Genomic DNA, 18,323 nt, shown 5'->3' with positions numbered 1-18,323 from the left:
ACCTACTGTGCGCTGGGGCCTGAGCTCAGCCCTGGGCTAGGTGGATGGGATAAGATTCCTGGATTCAGTGTGAGGAGGGTGACATCCACCACCCCACCGCCTGCCTACCCTCTCTCCTAGCTACGAGTTGCAGCTCAGGGGCTCTGTGGTATCCTTAAGTGGCTGTAGCCAGGAGTGCTGGAAGGACGTGGTACAGAAGGCCTGCTGCCCCGGCTACTGGGGATCCCAGTGCTATGGTACGGAAGAGGCCGCCTCCCCTGCTCCAGTCATCCTACGCCCCAGCCCCCAGCTCCTCATCCGAGGGCTACCCATAATGCCCTCGACCCAGTTCAACCTCCGACTGCTCACTCAGTGAGCGCCTTGAGGGCGTGGCTCCCTAGCCCTGGCTGTCCTGGGGGAGGGGCTGGAGGTGAGGTAAAGGAAGCATTCTGGGAAAAAAAAAAAACAACAAAAAAACAACAAAAACTCAGTTCTTGGGTCCACAGAGTGCCCCGGTGGTCCGGCGACACCATGTAGTGGCCACGGGACCTGCCTGGATGGCATAGGTGGAAATGGGACCTGTGTGTGTCAGGTAAGGGTTGGGTAGGGGTGAGGTGGGGGTGTCGGGGGAACCCCACTGACTTAGTGCGTTAACAGGAGAACTTTAGCGGCTCAGCCTGCCAAGACTGCCGAGATCCCAACAGATTTGGGCCTGACTGCCAATCAGGTGAACTTGTGGGGCGGGTGTCAGGGCAAGGCCAGTCCTGTCTGTCTCTCCTAACTCTTCCGTCTTGCCTTTCCCTCCTGGGGTGTTGGCCTTGGGTCCCTCCCCTGAGGTTCTTGCATATGGTAGCCTCAGAAGCCTCTTCCAGGAAGCCCTTTTCCATGCCCCTCTTTCTACTCCCTGGCTCCCTCAGGGATTTCCCCGTCTACTGTGATCCTTTATCACAGCTTTGGACTCTCAAGGTTATTCCCGCATTGTCAACGTGCAGAGGGCAGGAAGGTGATGTCCCTGACTGTACCTTGGTGAGATTGCGGTTCCATGCACCCCTGTTTATCCCTCTCAGTGTGCAACTGTGTGCATGGCGTGTGCAGCCGTGGGCCACAAGGGAATGGAAGCTGCCAGTGTTTTGCTGGATACACCGGTCCTCACTGTGACCAAGGTGAGCAATGCTAACTGGGGCAGCCTGAGGAGGGGAGGACAACTAGATGACAGTGTCTGAGTCTCAGGAGGATCTGGGTCAGACTTGCACTCTCTGGAGGCTCAGAGAAGTCAGGCGGCTGCCTGGAGTCACACAGCAGAGCAGAGTGTGCAGCTCCCCTGCGGCTGGGCCTTCACTGTAATCTCTCCGCTCAGAGCTCCCAGTCTGCCAGAGCCTGAGATGCCCCCAGAATTCCCAGTGCTCCGCAGAGGCACCCGCCTGCAAATGCCTGCCTGGATACATTCAGCAAGACAATGCGTGTCTTCGTGAGCGTATGATCTGGGAACAGGGGCTCCAACTTGAAGGGCAGAGTGGGTGGCAGGGACTGGGAGGGTAACTTTTTATACTAGTACTTGCGGTCTGGCCACTTACGCAGGAAGAAAACTCTTCCTATGAGGCAACGGGCCTATGGCCGCTCTGGTGGAGACCATGAAGGGGAGAGGGCTCCTGGGGCTTCACTCCTTCAGGCTCTCTCTGCCCTGGCAGGTCTTGACCCCTGTCAGCCATCTCCTTGCTCCTCACTGGCCCGATGTTCAATGACTCTCAGCGGGCAGCCTCAGTGTCACTGCCCAGAGAATTACCACGGTGATGGGAAAGTGTGTCTGCCCCAGGACCCATGCCTCACCAACTTTGGTGGCTGCCCCAGCAACTCTACCTTCTGCCTATACCGTGCTCCAGGCAAGGTGAGTTAGGTCCCCTGCTTCACAAGCCACTTCACCAACTCTGGCCGTGGGATCCTAGGCCAGCCCCAGGTTGACCGAACGCCTCAGATCCCCCATTTATAAGATGTGAGGAGAATGCCTACCCTGATCTTGGAGGAGGGGAGGCAGGGCTCTGTGAGGAAGGTATGTGCCAGCAGCTTTCCTGTATGCTCACTAGTACCGTCCCCTCCTGTCCCCGCCGTTTGCCCAGGCCACCTGCATGTGCTGGCCAGGTATGACAAGCATTAACAACGATGCTTCTGAGGGATGCCATGTCTCATGCAAACCACATTCCTGTGACAAATCAGCCACTTGTCAAGTGACCCCTGATAGAAAGACCAGGTTGGCACAGGGGACAAGGGGGATGGGCACAGGCAGGGGGTGGATTGGGTAGTGTACTCCTCTGTGTGTCCACTCAGGGCCTGACAGGGAGGACTGGGTAGGGGGGCTGGATCAAGGGGATGGTCCATCCTTGCCCTCACCGGTCTCTCTGGGTCTCCAGCTGCGTGTGCAAAAGTGATGAGGTGGGTGACGGCTACGCCTGCTACGGACATCTGCTCCACGAGGTTCAGAGGGCCAATCAGATTGGCCTGGTGTTGCTGCGGCTAAGAGTGGCCATTGCCATGCTGGGTGTGTGTCCCCTAGGCTTACCTATGACCATGCCCCTGCCCCGTACCCACAGAGCTGGGAGGGAGACCCAGTCTTAGCAGACACTCTAGTTTCTTTGCCCAAGAACTGGGTGAGGCCAGGATGGAGGTGGGGATTTGTCCCAGCACTAATGTCCCCTTCCCATGCTAGACATCTATACCCATCACCCCAGGAGCTCCCATGTGAATTTTGACACTAGCCATCTCCGTCTACAGAGCAGGGCTGCCAGGAGATCCTTACCACATCGGGCCCATTCACCGTTCTGGTGCCATCCATGTTCTCGGTCTCCGCCGTTTCCTCCAGTAACATGAATGTGAGCTCTTTTCCCTGGGAGCAGGTCGTGAACTCCCTGTTCCCTCTGAGGTGGCAGCCTGCAAAGCCTCTCGTCCTCTCCGTGACTCAGGCAGGGGCAGCGCAAAGAGGGTTGGCCTGTTAGGGCTTTACCCGACACCCCATCCCTGTGTGTCTGCAGGCAACACTTGCCCAGCAGCTGTGCAGACAACACATCATCCCAGGAGAGCACATCCTGGAGAATATAGGGCCCTCAAATACACGCAGGTGGTGGACACTGGCTGGCCAGGAGATCACCGTCACTTTCAAAAACCTGGTATGCGGGTTGGGGATTTAGCTCAGTGGTAGAGCGCTTGCCTAGTAAGCGCAAGGCCCTGGGTTCGGTTCTCAGCTCCGAAAAAAAGAAAAAAAAAAAAAAACAACAACAAAAACATGGTATGGAAGGGGCCTCAGACTGGTGGGCAGAGGGCACAGCTGGGTTACATGTGAAGCCAGGGAAGGGAGCTGCAGAACAGAGCATGTGGGACATAGTCTTGTGTCTATCTCATCAGAGATATTCCTACAAGTACGAGGACCAGCCCCAGCAGTTCAGTATCCAGAAGGCCAACTACATAGCTGCTAATGGGGTCTTCCATACGGTCACTGCCCTACGATGGCAGCTTCCACCCCCACTTCCGGGGGACCCCAAGGTGAGCCAATGGCCTCTTCTCCACTTTGTGCTGTAGGGAATGTCTCCCTGTGTTAAGGTCGGGTATGAGGCTGCTCTGGCTTGTGGAGGCTACACTCCTCCTCCTCCTGGGGTGAAAGCTACCACATCCTGCCCTGTGGCTCTTATACCTACAGAAAACCGTTGGCCAGATACTCGCTTCGACGGAGGCTTTCACACGGTTTGAAACTATCCTGGAGGTGAGCTTGGGGAAAGGAGTTCTAGGTAACTGGACATCCAGACCAGAACAGGTCACTGCCCCAGAATCTGCCCACCCACCTTCCTAGAACCCACCCTCCCATGCCCATCACCATTCCTGAGGCTTCACGGGGGCGTGGACCAATGCATTACCTGCATCTCACAGTTAGGAGCTCCCCGCTGGCTAACGGTGGCAGGAACCAGGTAGGGCTCTGAGGCAGGGATCTGTCTAATCCTACATTCTGCTCCTGCAGAACTGTGGGCTGCCATCCATCCTGGATGGGCCTGGACCCTTCACAGTCTTTGCCCCAAGCAACGAAGCCGTGGACAGCCTTCGGGATGGCCGACTGATCTACCTTTTCACAGCAGTAAGTTCTATGGGGAGATGGGGCTGCGGGCTGAGGCTGCCAAGGCTTCCCCCATCGACCTTCAGGAACCGACTCCTCCCCTCAGGGCCTTTCCAAACTTCAGGAGCTGGTACGGTACCACATCTACAATCATGGCCAGGTGAGAGGATGGGTCCCATCCCCTTCAGAGTGTCCCCCGTTGCAGGGACTACTACAGGTTTTGATCTTCCCCGGGGACCTGATTTCCTTAACCCTTTCTCTTCACTTCTGAGAGCCACTGTGTAGCACCTGAACAAGGCGCGGCCAACGCCCAGCCTAAAACTACTGTCCTCTGCCTCAGCTGACAGTTGAGAAGCTCATCTCTAAGGGACGTGTCCTCACCATGGCCAACCAGGTCCTGACTGTGAATATCTCTGAAGAGGTGAGATCTGTGAGATCTGTGGGCAGCTGGGCACACGGGTCAGTGTCGGAGCCACCGGCCTCGTTCATGCTTATTGGCATCTCTGAGTACCATGGTGGGCACGACACTTGACAAGGCCCCAGCTGGGCTAGGGTTCCTCGGTATGAAGTAAAGACACAGTAGACAAAAACAGAAGAGCAAGGACCTTCTGAAGCCTGCTGGGTTGGAGATAGCCCGTGAGGTCTGTGTTGCAGGGAGATAGCCCGTGAGGCCTGTGTTTCAGGGAGATAGCCCATGAGGTCTGTGTTGCAGGGAGATAGCCCGTGAGGTCTGTGTTTCAGGGAGATAGCCCGTGAGGTCTGTGTTGCAGGGAGATAGCCCGTGAGGTCTGTGTTGCAGGGAGATAGCCCGTGAGGTCTGTGTTGCAGGGACGCATCCTGCTGGGACCCGAGGGCGTCCCCGTGCGGAGGGTCGATGTGCCGGCTGCCAACGGTGTGATACACATGCTGGAAGGCATCCTGCTGCCCCCCACCATCTTGCCCATCCTTCCCAAGCACTGCGATGAAGAGCAGCACCAGACTGTGCTGGTGAGCCCCGCATGGAACCCAGGCTCCACCCTGTACCCAGATCCCATCCCTAGACCGTGGGCCGGGGACAGTGTTGCCGTGCTGCGGTCACAGAACATCGGGGATTGAGGAACACGGGGAAGAGGCTTAGTTTAACTCACAGTTCTGAAAGCACAGCACAGCGACGGCTCTGCTCTCACTGAGGGAGGGCTGTGTGGTGCAAGGGCAGTTGGGCATAGGCGAGAAGACCACAGTGGGGGAAGAGAGTCCTAGGTCATTCCATCAGAGCCTGCTGTGGCGACTAGAGCACCCCTGCATTCAGAGAGCCCTGCCTCTCACAGGCTCCTTGCGACACCTTCCCTGCCTGGCCTCTCTACACTTGGCTCCTTCTCCTCCCTCAGGTCTTTGTCCCATGTCACCATCCCAGGGCTGTCGAATCTCTCTGACCCTCCTCCCTCTCCTCTGCCCTGCTCTGTTCTTCCTAGGGTTCTTGTGTGGACTGCCAAGCCTTGAACACCAGTGTATGCCCCCCAAACAGTGTGAAAATGGTGAGTGAGGCTCACGGATGGATCCCTTGCTGCCGGACTCTCGAGCAAACCCAGGTTGCGGTGGGGGAGTAGGAGCAGGGTGGGCTGGACCATATCTGGTAGCCTAGCATGCACCAGCCCTGCTCCGAGTGGGAGAACGGGACCAGGGCTGCCTGGCAAAGGCTGGCCCAGCATCCACTCTGCTGACTGGGCTTGTGTGGCACACTGTAGGACATCTTCCCCAAGGAGTGTGTGTATACGCACGACCCAGCTGGGCTCAACGTCCTGAAGAAAGGCTGTGCTGAGTACTGCAACCAGACCATCACAGTGAGGAACCTGGGCAGGCTGTGCCCCCTGGGGACCCTGGGCATTTCCTCTTTGTCTGGGGTTCCCAAATTGTGTTGAGGAGGCTTTCCTTCCCAGACATTCCTTTTTGCTTTTGTTTGGTTGAGGAGAGATTTTGCTTTTGTAGTGCTAAGACTCGAACCTGACGCCTTGCATCTGCTGGGCGAGCACTTTGTGGCTGAACCATAATCCTTAGCACTGTCCCATGTGCTATCGGTTGAAGAGGCGCCTCTGGGGGTGGGGGTGGGTCCATCCCCATTTCTGCGATTTAGAGATGAGCAGTTCTCAGACGCTTTCTGAGAGGGGGTCGGCATGGGCTGGATGTCAGGTGTGCTCCGTGTCTTGCAGAAACGCGGCTGCTGCAAAGGGTTCTTTGGGCCCGACTGCACACAGTGTCCTGGGGGCTTCTCCAACCCCTGCTACGGCAAAGGCAACGTGAGTTCCCACCCTTGCTAGGTGTGATAAAGGTTGGTACCTTCCTCAGCTGACAGTGTCAGAACCTGCCTCTCTCAGCTTCCATACTTCTAAGTAACTGATGTTGGACCGAACTGGTTCATTAGAAATTGTTACCTTCCTGTCTGGAGAGATGGCTCAGTGGTTAGGAGCCCATGCTGCTCTTGCGGAGGGACCTGAGTTTGGTTCTATGTTGGGTAGTTCCCGACTACCTGTAACGCCACGATGGGCCACTATACTCAATCAAGTGCACACACCTATGTAGACATACACACAAACACACTGAAAAACCTCTGTCTGAGACAGGGTCTTACCACACAGCCCTGGCTGCCCTGGTACTCACTATGTAGAACAGGCTGGCCTGGAACCCACCTCTGCCTTCTGAGAACCAGGTTGAAAGGCATGTGTCACCATGCTTGGCTCTCAAACTTTTTTTAGAAAAAGAAGTAATTATTTTGATAGGGTTTCCGTCTATTTACCAAAAGATGACTTGCCAGTGTTCTTTAATATTCTATTTTTGCACCTTGGGACATCAGGGCTCTTTAGTGCTTGCCACACGGAGAACACGGCAGTCAGTGGGGCCGTGAGCCTTTCAGGGGCTACTTGGGCAGCCTCACTAATTTTGGAGGTCACTTCCAGGGTGTGGTCTCCTCAGAGGGAGGGAATAAGAGAGCTCAGAGCCCACCAGGGAGGGAAGTTCGTGGGGACGGGGTTGTGGTGACCATGTCCCTGACGGATCCTGTGCCTGCCACCCTTCAGTGCAGCGATGGGGTTCAGGGCAATGGAGCCTGCCTCTGCTTTCCAGACTACAAGGGGATCGCCTGCCATATTTGTTCCAACCCAAACAAGCATGGTGAACAGTGCCAGGAGGGTGAGTGACCTTGGCCTAGGCCGCCTCCGGGGGTGGGGGGTATGGGAGTGGGGGGAGAAGTTCTGTTTAGAAAAGATGCCTAGGGGCTCCACAGAAGGGACAGGGCCCTAAGAGGGGTGATGGAGGCCACAGGGACTGGTGCCAGTTGGCGAACAGCAATGGACGTTGTCCTCTTCACCAAAAGAGAACTGGGCTTTAATCTAAAGCAAGCAGGATTTCAGCAAGGCACACTGGAGACTTGCTGATAGCGGCAGAGTCGTCAGAATGACTTGACTAAAAATTCAAAACGGCACAGCTGGGGGTGGGGTGTGGTGGTGCCCGCCTTTGATCCCAGCACTCAGGAGGCAGAGGCAGGCAGATACCTAAGTGTAAGGCCAGCCTGGTCTACAAAGTGAGTTCCAGGACAGTCAGGGCTACACAGAGAAACTCTGCCTCAAAAGAAACAAAAACAAAAAACCGAAAACAACCAAAAAGAGAAACAAAGAAACAAACCAAAATAATACAACTAAAGGAACCAAAACATCCATAATGGCCTCCCTTATGGTTTAATTGCCTGTTCAAGTACGAAGTGATCTGTGATTTAAGAATCCTAATACAGGCTCCAAGAACATAGTCTATTATAGCCGATCCATCCCCAGTCCCAACATGTATTTTACAAAACAATCCTGGCTCGGAACAAGCCCTGCTTCCTGTCCGGTTTCTCTGTTCCCGTCTCTTCCCTTACAGACTGTGGTTGTGTCCATGGCCTGTGTGACAACCGTCCTGGCAGTGGAGGGGTGTGCCAGCAGGGTACATGTGCCCCTGGCTTCCAAGGCCGCTTCTGCAATGAGTCCATGGGAAACTGTGGATCCCTAGGGCTGGCCCAGCCCTGCCACCCAGACGCTCACTGTGTTATTCAGGAGGGCGTCGCCAGGTGAGGAGGACTCCGGCTCCTTTTGTGGTCTGTCCATACTTTTACATGTCCGTTTGCTCATTCTCCAGCCTCCTCCCCACGCACAAATAGGCCGCTTCTCCCCTTTGCCAGGTGCGTCTGCCACGATGGTTTTGAAGGTAATGGTTTCTCCTGCAAACGCAGCAGTCCTTGCTCTCGCCCAGACCGAGGTGGCTGCTCCGAGAACGTTAGTTCCTCTCTCTCGTTCTCTCTCCTTACCCTTTTACTGACCCTGGGACAAGATGGGGCTCCTTGGTCTCCAGCCATGACCGTGCCAACCCTGAGTCACTTATTTATAACCCACACAGGCTGAATGTGTCCCTGGAGACCTGGGTACCCACCAATGCATTTGCCACAAAGGCTGGAGTGGGGATGGCCGCATCTGTGTGGCCATCGATGAATGCGGGCTGGACACTCGAGGTGGCTGCCATGCGGATGCTCTCTGCAGCTATGTGGGGCCTGGACAGGTGAGGCACAGAAGAGCAGCTGGGGACTTTCCCCAACCCGGTCTAAGTTTAGGAACATCCACTGTAAACTCTGGACCCATAGATACAGATGAAGTCATGTACCCTGGCCCCGGTCACTCATGTGCCCACTGGATCCCTATGTGTAACAAAGCACCTGTCATAGGGCGACCTCCCTCTTAGACTCAGGGAAGTCTAACACTACTAAGCAAAGCAGAAATAGACCCTTCCTCTGGGGTCCCAAGTCTATAGGTTCACAGAAATCTATCCCTGGAATTTCGTAATCTAGTCTTGCATACTTGTTATGAGATCACAGTACCCAAGAGCCTTGGGATTAATAATTTTGAGGCTCATGAACTAGAGTTCTAACCCAGACCAGGCACAGCGGGGCACACCTTTAATCCCCGTACTCCCGAGGGAGAGGCAGGCGATCTCTGTGAGTTTGAGGGCAGCTTGTTACCAACCAGAGGTACATAATAGAGAGACCCTGCCTCAAACCAAAACAAAAGGAAAATCTGAGCTGGTTGTTAGATGGCTCAGTGGTTAAGCCCTTGTAGCTCTTACAAAGGAGTTGGGTTCGATTCCCAGCACCTATAGGGCGGTAGCCACTGTCCACAACTCCGGTTCCAGAGGATCTGATGCCTTCCTCTGACCTCTGTTGGAACTGCATTCGGGTAGCACACAGACATAATGTGGGCAAAACACCCATCTGTAAAAAGTAAGCAAAATAAATTAGAGCTGGAGAGATGGGTCAATAGTAAAAGACCATGGTGATCTTACTAAGAACCCGGGTTCGATTCCCAGAACCCACATGGCAGCTCACAGCTGTCAGTAGCTCTCGTCCCTGAGGATCCAGTGCCTTTTTAGGCCTCCAGAGGCACCAGGCACGCACATCTCATTACAGACGGCTGTGAGCCACCATGTGGTTGCCGGGATTTGAACTCAGGACCTCTGGAAGAGCAATCAGTGCTCTTAACCACTGAGCCATCTCTCCAGCCCCAGGAAAATATTTTTAAAAGGCTATCTAATGTACTAGCAGGAGGCCAGGGGTGGCTGGTTCTGAGTTTGCCTCCTCACGGGGCCCCATCTTCTCACATCTTCTCAGTTCTATAGTGGCCTCTGGCCCAGCAGTCTGTGGAGTATTGACAGTAAAAACTCAGCCTGGGGGTTGGGGATTTAGCTCAGGGGGAGAGCGGTTGCCAGGGAAGCGCAAGGCCCGGGGTTTGGCCCCCACCCCCAAAAAAAAAACCCAAAAAAAAAAAAAAAAAAAAAAAAAAACAACTCAGCCTGGCATAAGGACTAGAGCTCTGAACTTAGGACACCCCAGGAGCTGGGGAGCACGCAGGAGAAAGAAGCAGGAGGATCTCACACTGACTACCAGGCGGGGTTATGTAGCGAGACTCTGAAAGGAAGACTGGAAAGAGAGCTCAGAACTGAGGCTTTGATGCACTGGGCTAGATATCCCCCCCCACCCCAAATTCAGATGTGGGGGTGAGGGGTCTCACCTGTGCTCATCTGTAGTGTAGACAAGCCTGAAGGAAAGGCCACTGGGGGAAGAGACCAGAACAGTTGACTGGGTCACAGGGGAGGAAGTGGGACCCCAGTTCCCTTCCTGGGACTGGCCTTGGCCAACACCTGCCTGCCCACTTGCCACAAGCCACACTGACGTCAAGTGGATGGCTTTGGTGGGGTTCCCAGTACAGGGTGTTGGTCAACCTCCACAGAAGCTTCCTAGCCAAGGGCATCTCTTGACCAGCCTTATGCTGGGAGCTGGTCTCCTCTGTGGTGAGCAGATCTCCTGGGGAGCAGAGGGAGAGGTGGGGTCTGTGGTGAGATAAGGCTCTCTGTTCCCTGGCCTCCCCAGAGCCGATGCACATGTAAGCTGGGCTTCGCTGGAGACGGTTACGAGTGCAGCCCCATTGACCCCTGTCGCATAGGCAACGGGGGCTGCCATGGCCTGGTAAGTGGGCAAGTCCCCGAGGAGGGCCTGCTGCAACTGGACATGTCTGTCTGTCCTGAGCATGTCTGTCTGTCCTGAACGCTGAGACCTTCCTGAGGTGACCGCTCCTTTGCTCTATCATAGGATAAAGCCTTTGTGCCTTGTTGTTAAAGTCCTCTGAGAGCCAGCCCAGGCTGCCCAGCTCCCCCACTGCCCCACCCGGTGGTCCTCTGGTTCCTCCAAGCTTCTTGCTGCCCCTTGACCTCCCTTTGCCCTTCCACAACAGCTCTGCCTTTCACAGGCCTTGCCCCGCCTACTTTCACATGGCTGCCTTTGTTGCTCTTATAGCACTGGCTCCCTGAGTCCTTTGTTACGACTGGTTCGATGGTTTCCAGTGCTCTGTGGTATTGGGAGCAGGCCTACCAAATGGGCTCTGTGAACACAGACAGGGTAGCTGGAGGGGGGCATAGAAGGGTGTAGTGACTGCATAGGCAGAGGGCAGGGGATGGGCAATTTGGAGGGGGAGAAAGATGAGAACTCTGTACCCAGCCTGTCCTTTGGATGATGAAGGGAGGGCCGTAACTCTCTGTCATCTCTCTGTCTATTCCTTACCTCTACCAGGCTACCTGCAAGGCAGTGGGGGGAGGCCAGCGGGTTTGCACGTGCCCCCCTCATTTTGGTGGTGATGGCTTCAGTTGCTATGGAGACATCATCCAGGTAAGGTGTTCTCTTCCCTATGCCCGTGCTGTCCTCCCGTGGGCCTGTTGGGAGGGGGCTTGAATTTGTGCTTAGGTCTATAAACTTCAGGTTTTTCTTCTGCCTCCCTCCACCCCCAGGAACTGGAGGCAAATGCCCACTTCTCTGCCTTCTCCCAGTGGTTTAAGGTAGGGGTCAGGGCAGAATGCTGGGTTGGGCTCATGTCTGCAAGGCCTTCCTGGATACAGAAATACCCATCTTCGTCTCCCTGCTCCCACTCACTGCAGAACTCGAGCATCACTCTCCCGGCTGACGGTAAACTCACAGCCCTGGTGCCCTCTGAATCTGCCATCCGTAGACTGAGCCCCGAGGATCAGGCCTTCTGGTTGCAGCCAAAGACGCTGCCAGAACTGGTCAGGTGGGAGAGCTGGGAAGGAAGGGCCATGGATGGGATTCTGGGTGGGACTTGGACCCTTCTCAGACAATGTTAAGAGAATTTCCATGGGAGAGCCCAGGCTGAAGGAACGTTGTAAGTCACACTAATCTGGTCCAATCCCCACCACCCCCAACTCTTCTCCTTAGGGCCCACTTTCTCCAGGGTGCGTTCTCAGAGGAGGAGCTGGCCCGGTTAAGTGGGCAACAGGTGGCCACACTGAGCGCCACGACACACTGGCAGATTCACAACACCAGTGGGGTAAGAGATGGACTCTGGACATGTGTGGGAGCTGCTCCCCACCCCCAAACCAGAGCTCCCAGGAAATAAGCTTGGAGTCCCTTGTCCAGGGCTGATTCTGAGGTTGTGCATAGAACACATCCGTGGTCTCATTAGAAGCTGTGCGTGCCGGCACGTATATAACTCTGCCCTTCTCCCGTGGGTGCTCGCGAGGTCTATGCCTCCGCCTGGTAGAGTCTGGGGCTGCGAGAGAGCCAGCCTCTCACCCTGTATCAGTGCCCGGCAAGCCTGAGTTCTCTCTGCTGCCTTCTAGAGAGTCCAGGTGCAGAATGCCACTGTGGATGTACCCGACCTCCTCGCCACCAATGGCGTCCTACATATTATTAGCCAGGTATGGCAGGAGAAGGGAGTCGTGGGGACCTTCCTCTGGCTAGTAATGGTGGACTGAGTGCCCCTCCTGCTCTATACCAGGTCTTGTTGCCTCCGAGAGGTGACATGCAGACTGGGCCGGGGTTGCTGCAGCAACTGGATAGTGTGCCTGCCTTCCGTCTCTTCGGGGAACAGCTAAAGGTACAAAGGAGGCTCCTTCAAGGGGAATAATTTCCCAGGAGGCTGCGGGGGGGGGGATGGGGAGGATACTGGTGGGCTCCCTGCACCAGCTGCCTTGCTTACCTTGTTCCCTCTCTCTATCCCTAGCACCACAAACTGGTAGCCCAAATAGAGGCTGCCAAAGCCTACACCATCTTCGTGCCCACAAATCACTCTCTGGAGACCCAGGGCAACAACAGTATCCTGGTGAGGCCTTGGGGACGGGGAAGATGAGCCTCCTATGCCATGGCCACGGAACGTGGTGGGGGTGGCGCTCAAGAGTCTTAGAAACCCTGAACTGACTCATTCCTGCCAGGGCATAGACGTAGTGCGACATCACGTGATCCTCGGGGAGGCACTGTCCGTGGAGGTCCTGCGGAAAGGGGGACACCGCAACTCCCTCCTGGGCCCTGCCCATTGGCTGGTTTTCTACAATCATAGTGGCCAGGTTTGAAGGGCTGGGATTAGAACACCCTTTCCAGGGGCTCTGCTTTTAGGAGTCCCCTTTGAAGCTTCTGCTCCGGGGAGACTTCCCCCAATCTTTGGAGCTACCCCCTACCCCCGGAGTATGTTCCTGTGTTCTTGTCTCGTTGCCTCTGAAGGTGAGGGTGGCGGAAGTGGGTAGGTAGGTTCAACCCGCTCTCCTCCTTTCAGCCTGAGGTGAACCACGTGCCGCTGGAGGGCCCTTTGCTGGAAGCCCCAGGCAGTGCCCTCTTTGGACTGTCGGGGATCTTGGCAGTGGGCTCCAGCCGTTGCCTGCACAGCCACGCGGAGGCTCTTCGGGTGAGAAGCTGGGGCCATCGGGCATTACAGATGAGCAGCTGCGACTGGTGATGCACACCTTTAATCTCAGAGCCCTAGAGGCTGTGGCTCCCTTGAGGGAGCTTGAGGCCAGTCAGGGCCGCACAGTGACTCCCCGTTTCCACGAGAGCAGCAGTCGCTGGTTGGTTAGTCCGCTGCTTAGTCTAGGTAGCAGGAAGGATCGCTTAGTCGCGTTCCGGACCAGCTCACACCTCACCCTTCTTCCCCAGGAGAAATGTGTAAACTGCACCCGGAAATTCCGCTGTACTCAAGGCTTCCAGCTGCAGGTGAGGCCGGGCTCCGTACAGCTCTGGACTTACGTCCTCTAATACCCCCAGTCTCCCCAACCCCCCCAGGTCTAGCCCAGCCAGCAACTAGCCTATTCTGGACAGTTGCAACCACCAGTTAAGGCTAGATGGCAGTCAAGGTTTGCTCAGAGGAACCTCACCCAAACCTGTAGCCTCAGGCCTGGTTCCTTATCAGACCCATGGGCCTTGGTCTCTACCTCTCCCTTTCTCTGACTTCCTCACTCTGTCTGTCCCACGCACTCTGATGCTTGTAGCACAGTTGTTTCCCACGCACCACGTCCTGACTGCCCAGCTTACCAGATGACCCTTCCTCTGTGTCTCCAATTCTAGAACATACCGAGGAAGAGCTGTGTCTACAGATCTGGGTTATCTTTCTCCCGGGGCTGTTCCTACACATGTGCCAAGAAGATCCAGGTTCGCTCTGAGATGCCCCCCACCAAAGCTTCACTGCGGGAGGAGAGGGCAGAGGAGCCAACCCCCCCACCCCGAGGAAGAGTTTAGACTGACTTCAAGGGCAGAGACGCTGAGTCTCCAGCAAGACAGCAAAACAAGGGCCTTAGGGATGTCCCGAGTCAGAGGGCTACCATTGGTCCTGTGTCTAACCCCTGGGGAATGGGGATGGGAGAGAGATACAGGGTCACATCCCAGAGCTGGCAACATCGGTCAAAGCCAGTGGCAGTAACCAGGCTTCCTGCCCCGCCCCCATGCAGTCTGTGCAGTCACAGCCCTCTCTGTCTGAGCCTACCCCACCGGGAAGGGTTGTAGAAGGCACCCTCCACAGCTGGTGGTTCCGTCTGCTCTCCCTTCCAAGTTGCTCCGCCCTGTGTCCGTGTGTCCCTGAGATGTTGTCACCTCTCCCTGGATAGCGACATCAGTCCTGGCCTGGGCCTCTCTCCTCCCCTTCCCATTGCCCTGCCCCTACAGGTGCCCGACTGCTGCCCAGGCTTCTTTGGCACCCTCTGTGAGCCATGCCCAGGGGGTCTAGGTGGGGTGTGCTCAGGCCACGGGCAGTGCCAAGACAGGTTCCTGGGCAATGGGGAATGTCGCTGCCAAGAGGGATTCCATGGAACGGCCTGTGAGATGTGTGAGCTGGGCCGCTATGGGCCCACCTGTTCAGGAGGTGAGGTCGGCACAGAGTGGGAGGGTGGCCTTTGGGAAGGACAGCAGACTGGGTGCCATACCTAAGGAGCAGGCGAGTAAGTAGCTCTTGTCATTTCGTTATCCCACTTCCAGTATGCGACTGTGACCACGGGCTGTGCCAGGAGGGGCTGCGTGGCAACGGAAGCTGTATCTGTAATGTGGGCTGGCAGGGTCTCCGCTGTGACCAGAGTAAGTGGGTCCCAGGGAACTAGAGGCAGGTGATGACGCGGAACAACCTTGCCTGAGCGACCGGAACTTCTGTCCTCCTTTCAGAAATCACTGATCGTCAATGTCCCAAGAAGTGCGATCCCAATGCCAAGTGAGTGAACCCAACCTGCGGCTGGGCGACTGTGGGCGGATGGGACAGACACAGACTAAATGGCTGCCACCCCCCCCCCCCCAGCTGCATACAGGACTCTGCTGGAATCCCGGTGTGTGTCTGTGCTGCAGGATACTCGGGCAATGGCAGTTACTGCTCAGGTTGGCTCTGTGGACATCCTGGGCTCCGCTCTGAAATGCATGGGATGGCTGTTCTGCTCTGAAATGCATGGGATGGCTGTGCACCTTCTCTCTAACCTTTCCTTTATCCCCTGCCTGTTCTCACAACATCTGTCCCTAGAGGTGGATCCCTGTACCTCTGGCCATGGGGGCTGCTCGCCCTATGCCAACTGTACCAAGGTGGCTCCGGGACAACGGACGTGCACCTGCCTGGATGGCTACACGGGTGACGGGGAGCTGTGCCAGGGTGAGGTATCCCAAGACAGACATGTGTGTGCGTGTGTGTATGTGTGTGTGCATGTGTGTGTGTATGTTGTGTGCATGTGTGTGTTCCGAGACAGACGTGTGTGTGTGTGCGTGCACATGTGTGTGCATGTGTCTTGAGACAGACACGTGTATGTGTGTGTGTGTGTGTGTGTAGCACGTGTGTGTGTGTGTGTTTCCTGAGACAGACATGTGTACGTGTGCATGTGTGTGTGTGCACGTGTGCGTATGCATGTGTGTTCCATGACAGACATGTATGTGTCTGTGTGTGCACATGTGTGTGAATGTGTGCACATGAATGCACATGTGTGCACATGTGTGCACGTGTGTGGGCGCGTTCATGTGTGTGTGCACGTGTGTGTGCGTGTGTCTCGAGACAGACACATGTATGTGTGTGTGTATGTGCGTGAGCACGTGTGTGTGTGTGTGTGTGTGTGTGTGTGTGTGTGTGTGTGTTACTGTAGTGATCTGAGTCAGGTCAAGAAGGATGGAAGGTACAAAGGGGGTGTGGAGACTTGGGGCCCAAATGGAAGGAGGTGGGCACCGGGAGTTGCAGAGGGACAGATGAATGGCGGGTCATCAAGGGCTATTCCTCATCACAGCGTCTCTTCCCCTAGAAATAAACAGCTGTCTCGTCCACAATGGGGGCTGTCATGTGAACGCTGAGTGTATCCCCACAGGCCCCCAGCAGGTCAGTCAACAGGCCTGACACTCGGGCCTCCATTCCGACTAAGTCTGGGGTGGCCCTTTCATTCAGGGCTCTCTGCAGCCACAGTGATCGGGATTTGTGACAGGTCTCCTGCAACTGCCGTGAGGGCTACAGTGGCGATGGCGTTCAGTCTTGCAAGCTCCTGGATCCTTGCTCCCAGGTCAGGCAGGTCCTCACACCCTAGTACGTGTGTCAGGAAGGGGGACTGGGGGTAGGGACAGCCCTCTTCGTTCCCAGGATGGTTCCAGAGACCCCCTCAGCTCTAGCTCAAGTCTGGCTCGGCGGTGGAAATAAAGCCTTGAGGGTTGAGCAGGGACATGAGGCATCTTCCCTAAGGCTGGTGACCGCCATAGCCTTCCTCTTCCTTCCTCTCCCACTCTCAGAACAATGGAGGCTGCAGCCCTTATGCTGTGTGCAAAAGCACAGGAGACGGACAGAGGACATGTTCCTGTGATTCAACTCATACTGTGGGGGACGGCATCACCTGTCATGGGCGAGTTGGACTGGTAATGACTCCCACGTCTGACCCAGGCTTGGTTGTGGTGACGCCTCATGCACCTGAACAGCAATCCTACCTAAGACCCCATATTCAGTCCTGATCCTTGACCGTGACCCCATGACCCTGAATCTGACCTTTGATTCTTCCTGGGCTAAAACGTACCTACATCACATGAGAACAATCCTGACCCTGGCTCAGAACCCTCCCCGGCTTTCCTTCCCTTGTCTCTGCCTTGGCCAGACCTTGGGCTGTTGGTGCTAGGACAGGCACCAGCCCCTGAATGGGGGGTCGCCCAAAATCTGAGCTGATCCTCGATCCCCCAGGAGCTCCTACGGAACAAGTATGCCTCGTTCTTCAGCCTCCACCTCCTGGTGAGTATCCAGCCTCTGTCTCAGTCAGGGTCTCTGTTCCTGCACAAATGTCATGACCAAGAAGCAAGTTGGGGAGGAAAGGGTTTATTCAGCTTATACTTCCACACTGCTGTTCATCACCAAAGGAAGTCAGGACTGGAACTCAAGCAGGTCAGGAGGCAGGAGCTGATGCAGAGGCCATGGAGGGATGTTTCTTACTGGCTTGCTTCCCCTGGCTTGCTCAGCTTGCTTTCTTATAGAACCCAAGACTAGCAGCCTAGGGATGGCACCGCCCACAGTGGGCTGGGTCTTTCCCCATTGATCACTAGTTGAGAAAATGCCTTACACAGCTGGGTCTCATGGAGGCATTTTCTCAAGGGAGGCTCCTTTCTCTGTCATAACTCCAGCTTGTGTCAAGTTGACACACACAACCAGCCAGTACAGCCTCTGAGGCCTGCTGGGCAAGTGCCAACCATCTCTGGACCTTCATGATCCTGTCTGATTGAAAGGATTGGCTGGCCTGGTCTCTTAGAAGTTCCAATTTGGTCCCAGATCATCCCTTTAGTGCTCAAGTTGTGTCTTGCCTCCCCAGGAATACAAGGAGCTCAAAGGCGATGGGCCATTCACCATCTTCGTGCCACATTCTGATTTAATAAGCAACATGTCACAGGTATCACAGCCCTGGAAGCAGACTGGAGTGGTCGCCCACCGCAGGGGCAGAGGGGACATCACTGGCTCCACTGTCTTCATGACTCTGTGCTAGGGGGAGCTGGCGAGGATGCGGGCTCACCGTCAGCTCGTGTTTCGCTACCACGTGCTTGGCTGCCGGAAGCTGGGGAGCCAAGAGCTGCTGGACCAGGGATACGTCACCGCGCTGTCTGGACACACTCTGCGCATTAGTGAGAGGGAGGTGAGCTCCTACACACAGAGGTTAGTCCTGCTGGCTATAGGGTCCTCCTGCAGGGTTAGGATTCAGCCCCCAGATTCAGTCTCCGTGCCCTGCGTCCCTTCCTTTAATATTCAGCCAAGATCTGAAATAGGAGGGAGAGGAGTCCAGCCCCGAGGATACCCACACTCTGGGCCCCACTCATTAGCACTGGCCTGCCCCAACCTGGGACTCCGAAGGTACGAGCACCAAGTTCCCACAATGCCAAGCCCAGTGTAGTGCCTTGTGTAGGTTCCTGTAGTGTGATAGAAGCCCCATCCCGTGTCTTGATTCTGCCCTTGAC

The 18,323-nt window shown here is 55.7% G+C and overlaps 1 protein-coding gene across 1 annotated transcript in view; it reads left to right on the top strand.

Annotated features, from left to right (window-relative positions):
* Positions 1-18,323, top strand: part of Stab1 (stabilin 1) — a 30,865-nt gene that overhangs the window by 5,221 nt on the left and 7,321 nt on the right. The window contains exons 3-48 of the mRNA XM_032919206.1: positions 121-236; positions 486-571; positions 637-706; positions 1,047-1,142; positions 1,337-1,447; positions 1,668-1,864; positions 2,094-2,224; positions 2,385-2,512; positions 2,746-2,843; positions 3,003-3,137; positions 3,373-3,510; positions 3,665-3,727; positions 3,980-4,093; positions 4,179-4,232; positions 4,413-4,493; positions 4,901-5,059; positions 5,524-5,586; positions 5,797-5,892; positions 6,259-6,345; positions 7,123-7,234; positions 7,961-8,147; positions 8,259-8,352; positions 8,474-8,632; positions 10,494-10,589; positions 11,190-11,285; positions 11,405-11,452; positions 11,552-11,682; positions 11,847-11,958; positions 12,251-12,328; positions 12,409-12,507; positions 12,634-12,732; positions 12,842-12,973; positions 13,180-13,308; positions 13,557-13,613; positions 13,965-14,048; positions 14,559-14,754; positions 14,868-14,963; positions 15,048-15,093; positions 15,178-15,254; positions 15,394-15,519; positions 16,154-16,227; positions 16,331-16,405; positions 16,629-16,751; positions 17,068-17,115; positions 17,687-17,764; positions 17,858-18,004. Coding sequence (XP_032775097.1) covers positions 121-236; positions 486-571; positions 637-706; positions 1,047-1,142; positions 1,337-1,447; positions 1,668-1,864; positions 2,094-2,224; positions 2,385-2,512; positions 2,746-2,843; positions 3,003-3,137; positions 3,373-3,510; positions 3,665-3,727; positions 3,980-4,093; positions 4,179-4,232; positions 4,413-4,493; positions 4,901-5,059; positions 5,524-5,586; positions 5,797-5,892; positions 6,259-6,345; positions 7,123-7,234; positions 7,961-8,147; positions 8,259-8,352; positions 8,474-8,632; positions 10,494-10,589; positions 11,190-11,285; positions 11,405-11,452; positions 11,552-11,682; positions 11,847-11,958; positions 12,251-12,328; positions 12,409-12,507; positions 12,634-12,732; positions 12,842-12,973; positions 13,180-13,308; positions 13,557-13,613; positions 13,965-14,048; positions 14,559-14,754; positions 14,868-14,963; positions 15,048-15,093; positions 15,178-15,254; positions 15,394-15,519; positions 16,154-16,227; positions 16,331-16,405; positions 16,629-16,751; positions 17,068-17,115; positions 17,687-17,764; positions 17,858-18,004 — 4,822 coding nt within the window. The remainder of the gene's footprint in view (positions 1-120; positions 237-485; positions 572-636; positions 707-1,046; positions 1,143-1,336; positions 1,448-1,667; positions 1,865-2,093; positions 2,225-2,384; positions 2,513-2,745; positions 2,844-3,002; positions 3,138-3,372; positions 3,511-3,664; positions 3,728-3,979; positions 4,094-4,178; positions 4,233-4,412; positions 4,494-4,900; positions 5,060-5,523; positions 5,587-5,796; positions 5,893-6,258; positions 6,346-7,122; positions 7,235-7,960; positions 8,148-8,258; positions 8,353-8,473; positions 8,633-10,493; positions 10,590-11,189; positions 11,286-11,404; positions 11,453-11,551; positions 11,683-11,846; positions 11,959-12,250; positions 12,329-12,408; positions 12,508-12,633; positions 12,733-12,841; positions 12,974-13,179; positions 13,309-13,556; positions 13,614-13,964; positions 14,049-14,558; positions 14,755-14,867; positions 14,964-15,047; positions 15,094-15,177; positions 15,255-15,393; positions 15,520-16,153; positions 16,228-16,330; positions 16,406-16,628; positions 16,752-17,067; positions 17,116-17,686; positions 17,765-17,857; positions 18,005-18,323) is intronic.

Source organism: Rattus rattus, chromosome 13 (assembly GCF_011064425.1).
Source record: "Rattus rattus isolate New Zealand chromosome 13, Rrattus_CSIRO_v1, whole genome shotgun sequence".
NCBI classification, from domain to species: Eukaryota; Metazoa; Chordata; class Mammalia; order Rodentia; family Muridae; genus Rattus; species Rattus rattus.
Note: the sequence above shows the minus strand (reverse complement) of the source record. Positions and strands in the feature narration are given on the sequence as shown.